Source organism: Oreochromis aureus, linkage group 18 (genome assembly GCF_013358895.1).
Source record: "Oreochromis aureus strain Israel breed Guangdong linkage group 18, ZZ_aureus, whole genome shotgun sequence".
Taxonomy (NCBI): domain Eukaryota; kingdom Metazoa; phylum Chordata; class Actinopteri; order Cichliformes; family Cichlidae; genus Oreochromis; species Oreochromis aureus.
The window spans coordinates 23,739,650-23,749,158 of NC_052959.1; the positions used below are offsets into that span (position 1 = coordinate 23,739,650).

General features: G+C 38.8%; 2 protein-coding genes across 2 annotated transcripts; one reads left to right on the plus strand and one right to left on the minus strand.

Moving 5' to 3' along the window:
• Positions 1–334: 334 nt before the first annotated feature.
• On the minus strand, positions 335–5,174 carry LOC116313387 (alpha-amylase-like). Its single transcript, XM_039601960.1, has 9 exons — positions 4,972–5,174; positions 4,518–4,664; positions 4,056–4,253; positions 3,211–3,441; positions 2,782–2,915; positions 1,770–1,992; positions 1,560–1,681; positions 1,303–1,428; positions 335–588 (listed from the first exon to the last, which is right to left on the minus strand). Exons 1-9 carry the CDS (start codon positions 5,137–5,139, stop codon positions 399–401), a joined length of 1,539 nt encoding a protein of 512 aa, XP_039457894.1. The 5' UTR covers positions 5,140–5,174; the 3' UTR covers positions 335–398.
• Positions 5,175–8,221: 3,047 nt separating this feature from the next.
• LOC120434138 lies at positions 8,222–9,305 on the plus strand. Its single transcript, XM_039601695.1, has 2 exons — positions 8,222–8,540; positions 8,616–9,305. Exons 1-2 carry the CDS (start codon positions 8,222–8,224, stop codon positions 9,107–9,109), a joined length of 813 nt encoding a protein of 270 aa, XP_039457629.1. The 3' UTR covers positions 9,110–9,305.
• The last annotated feature ends 204 nt before the right edge of the window (positions 9,306–9,509 follow it).

A 9,509-nucleotide genomic window follows, 5' to 3' on the forward strand; every position in this document is an offset into this window, starting at 1 on the left:
AGGTATGAGGTCTTCAGTGTTTGTTCTAATGATGTTATATGAATAGTTCAATGGATGTTATGCATGTCTGTGGAGTACATTATCCTTTAACTTGCAAGTACTTAAATGACATGCAAAGATGTTGCATATGACACAAAGCAGCTCACACACAAGTGATTATAAAAAAACAGGACACAGTACACGTTAGGTGATCAGTATTCAGCATTTGATAATGTAGTCAGGCATTAAAGTTATGACATATGAAGTGGTGGGACTGCTATTTATATTTTATTTACATTTCAGGCTATTATTTAAATATAAACAAAATATTATGTCAAAAATGACAAAAAACATCTTCAGTTTTTAAAATAAGCTTTATTTGAATTTTAAAGATTCATTTGAAGTCATAATTCATGGATTTACAGCTTCGAATCTGCGTGGATAGCGATGAAGGGGTCCTCATCTTTGCCACTGATCGAGAAGGTGGCACGGCCATCACCACCAACACTGACCTGCTTCCCAGTGCATCTGCTTCCTTCCTTCTGACCAGAAATGACATCACAGTAGGTGCCACCAGGCAAGCCTGTGTTCAAGGTAACATTCAGGTCCCTGAAATGGAAAATAAAGATCAACCCAGTGTTAAAGTCATAACAGTGCCACAATTAAACTCCATTGCCCTCTCATATTTATTCTGCTTTCAAGACAATAAAACAAATATAAAGCAATATAATACCACTTGGGAAAAGGAAGGCATTACATATCTGGTAAAAAAAATAAATTAAAAAATTAAAAGGAATGCAGTTAATTTTTCTCATTCTCTGTTGAGAGAGTTTTACTGACTCAACAGTCCAATCTGTTATCAAAATAATATAGTGCTTGTTTGGAGTAAAAGTGTACTTTATAGACATTTCCTGTCCAATGTCTTTCATGGATTATATGATAATTATATATATCTCGTATAATAATAATTTATGATAAGTAATAATTATGTAATAATTATTATTATTGTTACTACTAGTAGTAGTTGTCATAATATTTATTTATTTTTATATACAATTAATAGTGCTCTTTATAAAACAGAATCCCTTTTCTAATGAAAGAAATAAAGGCCTAAAAACTTTAGACAATTTTTAACTAAGCTTGAATTTGTAAATGTTTTTGCTGAATTACGGTCATATTAGCTCTATTTTCATACGTGCCCAAGCAGTCTCTTTCTCAAAAATTTAAGCAAATGTTTTATTTTAATGGTGAAATTATTTGTTTTAATTTAAAATGACGTATTGGGAAGCTGCCACACACAAACAAAGAGAACAAAATCCTTACCAGTCCTCATTGTTAAAAATGATGAAACCACGATTACCACGGCCAAAGGCAACCTGGTTGCCCTGGTTGTCCCACCAGTTGGAGTGAGGCTGTCCATTGACCACATTACGGAAAATGACCATGTTACTAAATAGGAGACAGGACAAATTACAATCGTAATACATGATGTCTATAGTTTTGATGGTCTAGCTGACAAAGCAGAACAATGTGAATTTGCATAAGACCAGTGTGCTTTCTCCTGATTTCTGTGGACTTACGTGATCTGACGCCATCTATGCTCACAAACCCATCCATTCCCACAGGTCTGGTCAGAGTTGACAATAACAGGCTTGGTTGATCCATCACCATTGCTGGGGGGTCCAATCCAGTCATTCTGATCCTATAATACAAGCATTAATGAACGGAATTTAACAAAAGATTATAAATAAAAATAAAATATTGCATTATTTCATTACGAGTGAACATACTTGTCCGTTTACAATGTTGCGGTCCCAGCGATAGCTAGACATGACCCTGGTTACACCGTAAGGGTGAGCAAGCATGTAACCAACAGCCATCTTGTAGAGTCTGGGGTCCCAGAATGTAAGGATGGATGCACCGCCAGCACCATGTCCTCTCTGGTTATCATGGTTGTCAGTGAAGACGAGAGCATTGCCGTTAGCCATGAAACCCCATCCTTCTCCCCAGTTCCTAAATACAGCAAAGAAAAAGAAATGAATTTTATTATTTTTTATTATAGCTGATCTTTGTTCAGACCAGTACTTAAGATGGAGTTTGCGCTGGTTGCTCTAACCACACTTAAGCCTAATTCTTGCAGTGCTATTGCAAAGCAACATGTGGTATCTTGATAAATGCTACATTCGATTAGGAGCAGCCATGAAGGATCAACACAAAAGTGAAAAAGACATGCCAAGCACTCTAATCTGATAAGAAGAAAAGAATTCAACTAAGAATTAGATAGATCATTGTCCAATGGACTTGTGTATTTCAGAAAGAAAAAGACGTGGAGAAAAAGTAATGAAGGTAAAGTAAAAAAGAAAATATAAGGTGGTGGTGGTATATAAGGTGGTGGTGGTATATAACAAGTATTTATTGATATTTATGGCCATGATTCACTACATGACTTCACTGGGTTCATTGGCAACCCAGCTAGTGGGTGGGTTATGGTCTGACATTAACTGAAAGTCCATTGAAACTTGAAATGGATGTATCCTGCACGTGGTAAAGCAAAATTTCCCTCCCGTAAAATTCTGCTTCTCAAAAAGTCAACATATGATGGATGTGACTTTGACTTTAACTTAACTTAAAATGCAACCAATTGGTCAAAGGCCCCTGCACTTTTATAGTCGTTTTTATCAGTTTTTTTCCTTTACAAAGAGCATTGTTAACAATGACATATCTCTGTTATATCTAAAAAAAACCTTTGCTATTAAATTGTTTCATATTTTCCTTAGATACACCAGTAGAAACAACACATACTTAGTGTAGGAAAGCTTCTGGTTGTTCCACTTTCTGAAGACCTCTCCTATTTTGGCACCATATTTAAACTCAGTCACTCTTCCAAGGCCGACGTACTCATTAGCTGAAATGGGCTCACCTCCCAGATCAATAACCTAGAGTGAAAAGAGCAAACTTCATACCCCAGAAAGCTGATTCAGTTCAAAATGTATACCATCCATAATGTGTAAATTACAAAGGGTTTAAATAAATAAAATCACTTTGCTTCTGTTACTTTCTGTTACTACCCTAATCTTCAATATTGTTTACCATTATGTGCTTTTGTTTTGCTTGCCAAATAAAAGTTACTTTAATGTTGACGTATTCTCCTTGAATGATTGTATTTGTAAATGCTTCTATTCCATCCTGTTTGGTGGCTGCTCTAGATACAGTTTGTCCAGAAACACTGACCTCCTGATAGATGAAAGGTCTGGAGCCACCAGGGAACCACTGGGTGTTAAGGTTGTTCAGACGACCATAGACAGCACTCAGATCACCAGGCCACATGTGTTTGCAGGCATCCACTCTGAATCCAGCCACACCCATGTTAATCAGCTTGTTCATGTACTCGGTCACTTTGCCCCTAACGTAGTCTTTCTCCAGGGCAAGATCCAGCAGACCCACCAGACGGCAGTCACGTACCTAGAGCAGTTAATATTTATTGGGATAAAGATTGTGGAGGTAAGAAGCAAGACATTGTAAACTGTGCTGGAATTGATATGTTTCTACTCAAAGTATTCTCAGTTAGAAAGTTTAGTGGAATCGCTGTAGACATTCTAAAAGTTTCCAAGAAAAATGAGAAGGTAGAGATAAATGTTTGTTCTCTAACTAAAAATGTTTGGGCTTTTTTTTAGCTTTGCCTGTTTTTGAAAATTTGATTCAAATTGGGAAATTCAATGAACAACAGGGAATATGCTCTGGTTGTGCTTAGCATCTGAAAGTGTAGACTGTATTATTAGAATATTTGGTAATAGAAAAATCAAGTATAAAATATATGCTTTAAAATTTCATAATTTATTTGATCTTAATAAGGTTTGTTATTTGAAAATGGCATGTTTAATAAACTAAAGCTTCAGTATTCCTGGTTTTGTCTAGTACCTTTTTTCATTTGATTGTGTAGGTAGACTTTGCCAAAAGTCATAAAAGGAATTTGGTGTAAAAAACCCAGAAAAGTCAAAATAATACAAATCAGTATGAACAACTCAAGTCAACGTTTAAAAGAGTAAACTTTCACTGGTCTGCGTGACATTTCTTACCTGATATATATCACCATAGTTCTCAATCTCACCACTCCCAGTCTTGCATTTATTGTCATTGAAGTCCAAGTTAGAATATGGGACACTGGGGAAATCTTCTTTGCCAGCATCAAACCAGCTTCCACATGAAGAGTGGGTTCCTGCTCCACCACCAGATCCACACATGTGGTTGATAACGGCATCCACATAGATGTTAACCTGTTAGTTAACATAACTTGGTCAGTTGTATTGATTTTCTCATGGTCATTTCAAATCATACTAATTTGTTAAACTGTTGAGCTTCATGAATTTATCCTAAGCTGCCAGGTACTGTTTCCATAATGTTCTTCTAAAAGTGTCATAAACAGAACTGGTACTAGCTTGTTGTTCTGTACGAGGCTCCACGTGTCCAGACGTCTGTCAAATGAAGAAGTCTGAGGTCTGTAATGCCTAACATTAAATGTCAACTGTAATTTAGTTTACCCCAACGTTGTTGCAGCGGGTGATCATGTCTTTCAGTTCTGCCTCATTGCCAGATCTTGAGCAGAGGTTGTAGCTGATTGGCTGGTATCTCTGCCACCAGGGCCTGAAGGGATTGTTCACCAGAATGTGTTCATTTGGAGGAGAGATCTGAGGAGTGCAAAGGAGAAAAAAAACAACAAGTGTTGTTGTTATTTGGCGCTACAGTCAGGACTTCCTTGTGAAAAAAAATGTCAGTTCTAGTGAATCAAATCATTAGTAAAAGAAAGTTTAGACATAATTGTAATGAGAATGTAAAAAGCATAGTTTGATAATAATGATAAGAGTTTCGATACTAATAGAAATAATAAACACACACAAACGCACAACACACGCATGTGTCTGTGTATGAAACAGGAAAAGAAAGGACTGCCCAATGCGTCTCTATAAGGTGAACACAGTACTCAGCTATACAGACCTGAACTCCACCAAAGCCTTTGGGTCCCAAGAAGCGTTCACACTCTTGAGCAATGTCAGCCCAACGCCACTCAAACAGGTGGACGATGGAAGTCCTTCCATTCTTAAATTGGGGGTTGTGCTGGGCCAAGCCAAGCCCGAACAGAGCCACCAAGATGAACAACTTCATGCTTTTGATCGATGAGAAAACCAAAAACAGTCACACTCTGCCACAGTGTATTCAAAGTATTTATACTCGCTTTTTCCTCTGCTGGGCCAATGAGAGACTGGCATATATCATTGGGTGTGGAAACCAAACAGGTGCATTTTTATCACACTGTCTTGCTTTTGTAAAACAAGCAAAAAGGGGAAAATCCTTGAGGTAAGATTAGAAACACAAACATAAGGTGTACATAATATCCAACCATCCACCCATTTTCTTCCACTTATCTAATTCAGGGTCACAGGATGTGCTGGAGCCTGTCCCGGCCGTCATAGAGTGAGGGGCAGGGTATGCCCTAAACATGTCACCAGTCTATAACAGACAGACAAACATTAATGATCACATTCACATATGGTCATTTTAGAACTGCCAATTAACCTACCCCACGGGCATGTTTTTGGTTGTGGGAGGAAGCTGAAGGGCCCAGACTGGATTTAAACTCAGGTCTGTCTTGCCATACGATGACATCACTTATGGCAAGACGGCTATCCATCACACACACTGATACACACACACACACACACACACACACACACACACACACACACACACACACACACAAACAATGTCAGCACAAACTTGGTCATGCCTCAAAAGAATCACTTTTTCTTTGCTTTATCTTGCGTTGTTATTGTTTTTATTTTGGTTTTCTTTATAATGTATGTGTGTGTGTGTGTGTGTGTGTGTGTGTGTGTGTGTGTGTGTGTGTGTGTGTGGTGTGTGTTTTGTGATAGCAGTTATTTGTGGAAAGTGAATCACTCTGAGCACAGTTTACTATGGGTTAAAAAAGTGGAAAAGTAAACAGGCGTAATAGGGCCACTGTCCTTGACAATTTGATAGACGTATTTAGCTGTGTTCAGCTGGAAAATAGCAGACTGTATTTTGCTCACACCCCCTTTATATAAAATGAAAATGTATGAATTTTATCATGAAAATTAGAAGAGTGCCTTGCATTTCTCAAACATTAAGAAAATTTTAATTTTAAAAGATGAATATATATCACAACTACTGAGTAATTTAAATATTAAAACATTATTTTACTCAATAGTTGCGATATATACGCACACACACACAGACATATATATATATATATATATATATATATATATATATGTATACACATATAATATATGTGTATATAGTTAAACACAGACAATGCAAATATATTTGAAATCTGTGACCAACTTGTTTAAATCAGTGCACTGAATTCACGTTTTTATACCCAAGTGTGAGCTGGCACACTGCACTTCTATTTGGTATTTCATTCAAAAATGCATTATGTGATTTTAGATTTTTTTTTCACTTTTGTTTTAAAACGGTAAAATTCAAAATTCATGGACAAAACAATAATTATATTAGCATTAAAAATATCATTTTAATTTCACCTGAGCATACTGATGGATTAACCATTACAGAAGTAATAAAGTGATAAAACACACAAACATATATGTGTGTCCCTGTAAAGGGCCACACAGGGGTGCTGTGCCTATCCCCGCTGTCATACATTGGGTATGCCCTGGACAGGTCACAGGGCTATCACATATGGACAAACAGACATTCATGCTGTTATTCACATATTGTCAGTTTAGAATTACCAATTAACCTATCGACAATACACGTTTTTGGATTGTGGGCCCAAACTGGATTAAAATTTAAAATCTTATCCACCAAACCACTTTACCTTCTGCATAATTCATTTGTATGTGTATGCAGTGTAAGTCAGCACAAACTTAATCATGGCTCAAAAGGATCACTTTTTCTTTGCTTTATCTTCTTTATCTTTATCTTATTGTTTATATTTTGGTTTTGTTTTTTACTTGCCTTGTGTGTGTGTGTGTGTGTGTGTGTGTGTGTGTGTGTGTGTGTGTGTGTGTGTGTGTGTGTGTGTTGTGAAAGCAGTTATTTTTGGAAAATGGACCACTCTGAGCACTATTGACTTTGGGTTTAAAAAGTGGAAAAATCAAAGGGGCTGATAGTGTCACTGTCCTTGACAATTTGATACAGATATTTAACCGTGTTCAGCAGTAAAATTTGTCTGGACTGTCTTTTAGGATCAAGCAAATAAAAAGCACAGAAAGGTACATGCTTGTGTGTGTGTGTGTGTGTGTGTCTGTTATGATGGCAAATATTTGTCGGAACATAATGACACTGAGCACCATTTACTTTGAGTGTAATTTTAAAACATGGAAAAGTAAACATGTGGGTAATAGTGTCACAATCTTTAAATATGTGGTAGTTATTTAGTTGTGTCCTGAAGGAAAATGGCAGGTTGTATTAATCTCATAACCCCTTTTATATAAAACCAAAATGTTTCCATTTATCTCTGATAATTACAAAGGCACTTGGATTTTCTCCCAAATAAAAAATTGAAATTTAAGAAAATAAACTGGTAAAAAATTGTGATCACACTTAAAGTTACGAATTGGCAGTATTGTCAATAGTATCTTTCGTTTTGTTGGTTGCTGTGCTCTTAGCTCTCCTCTTAGCAGTTATAGACCAATCTCAAAATTACCATTTATTATTAAGATTTTAGAATAGGTTGAGACTGAGTATTTGTTAATATTATCTTATGTTCTTGCTTATTCTGGTTATGTCTTTTGTTAAGATTTGTTAGTTGTTAAGTTTTGCTTCTGTACTTCCTCTGTTCCTGTTCAGTCAGTTCAGAGTCCCTGTCACTGCATGTGTGTTGAGTTTCCTGTTTTACTTTGAAGGTCTGTCTTATGTCAGTGTATTCAGTTTTGTGTGCTCGTCCGTCTCGTCTGTGTAATCAGTGTCAGCCGTGTCTCCCAGCTGTTTCCTCTTGGTCCTGTTCACCTCTTGTATTTAGTGTCTGCATCTTCCCCTGCTCATTGTTGTGTCGTCCCTCATTCTACACTGTGTGTTCTGTGTGTCAGCTTGTCTGAATAGTTTATTTGTATTTTCAGTTTAGTTATTTTGGTATCTAGCAATAAAGCTGTTTGAGTGCACTTTTTTGCCTCCTGGAGTCTGCACTTTGGGTCCGCCATTCTTGCCTCCCAATCAGTGCATGACAGAACGACGCAACCACAACATGTACCCAGCGGACCTTCCTGAGGAGAGGGATCTCTCCTGCATCTTTAGCCTGGTAAAACGGATTTCCTACACTTCTGATTTAAGAGTGATGGCCGTGGGAATTAATGCCATTGAGGCAATCCTCGAGGGGAATCCCCATTTCCGGCAGGTCAGAGGATTTACGGAATTAACAGACAATCTGTACAAAGCCCGGGACACAATACTAGCTCAGGAGCTAGCAGACTTCATCTGCTCTCGGGATTCTACGTCACAGCAGCAGCAGCAGCAGGAGCGGATGGAGGTCTCCGGGACGCAACAGCAACTCCTACCTGGGAAAGGTGTGTCCTAGACTTTACCTATTTCTCAAAGGCTGGCCTTTTTAGAGACTGTCACTCTCTCCACTGCCTCCGCAGAGTCTAGGATTCAGCCCTCTGCTGTCTCTGGACCCCTGGAAACTAAGAAGCCAGCACAACCTGTGTCACCTGGGAACTCTGCTGGGCCGTCTCAGCAATCAATCTCCGCTGAGAGCTTGAGCGAGTTAACCCAGCCGCCTCCGTCCTCTGCTGGAAGCTTCAGTGAAGTCATTCAGCCAGCTGAGGACTTCACCCTGCTGTCGCTGACTGGGCAGGGCCAAGGACGGCACATCCACAACCAGCACGGACTGCTCATCCACGTCCAGCACCTCATCATCGCCGGCCACCTTCCAGGCTGCTGGCTGGACATCTTTCCTGTCATGGGCGACCTCCTGAACTGCTCTATCGCTGACGTCTTACAGGCGGCCAGTCTCACCCATGCCGCCACTGTTTTCCACACGGTTGGCATCTGGATCTGCGCCACCCACACCGTCGCTGGCTCTGGAGTCGGCCCCCTGAACTGTGTTCTGGACTCTGGGGACTCTGCCTCCTGACTCGCTTCTTTTTGCCCTCTTATGCCATCGTCCTACGGGTGGACCCCGCGAACTGTACTGGACTGTTTTTCCGAGTTCCAGTACCTTTTGTGGATATTTTGTATTTGGTTACTAGTGCTCCTGTTTTGTCTGTTCTGAGCCTCATGCCCAGTACATATGAACTTGAATGATGCCAACCAATAAGTGTTTGGAAAAAGTGTCAAATTTCAGTCCACAACCATGCTAGAGCCACTATCAAATATCATTTGAAGGTTTGGCCATCCTTTTTTGACACACGGTGACAGGACCACATATTGTGAGAAGAAGTAAAGAATATTTGCCCCACTAATCATATTTATAAATGAGATAAACCATCAGGTTGTCAGGTTTTTTTTTGCAGGGGGGGGGGTTGTTTAGTTTT

Excerpts from the sequence above, each read along its gene's own strand:
- LOC116313387 (XM_039601960.1), bottom strand. The coding sequence starts at position 5,139 with ATGAAGTTGTTCATCTTGGTGGCTCTGTTCGGGCTTGGCTTGGCCCAG. Across the intron at positions 4,665-4,971 it reads AAGGCTTTGGTGGAGTTCAG|ATCTCTCCTCCAAATGAACA; the intron begins GTCTGTATAGCT and ends TGCACTCCTCAG. Across the intron at positions 589-1,302 it reads ATTTTTAACAATGAGGACTG|GGACCTGAATGTTACCTTGA; the intron begins GTAAGGATTTTG and ends TTTCCATTTCAG.
- LOC120434138 (XM_039601695.1), top strand. The coding sequence starts at position 8,222 with ATGTACCCAGCGGACCTTCCTGAGGAGAGGGATCTCTCCTGCATCTTT. Across the intron at positions 8,541-8,615 it reads GCAACTCCTACCTGGGAAAG|AGTCTAGGATTCAGCCCTCT; the intron begins GTGTGTCCTAGA and ends CTGCCTCCGCAG.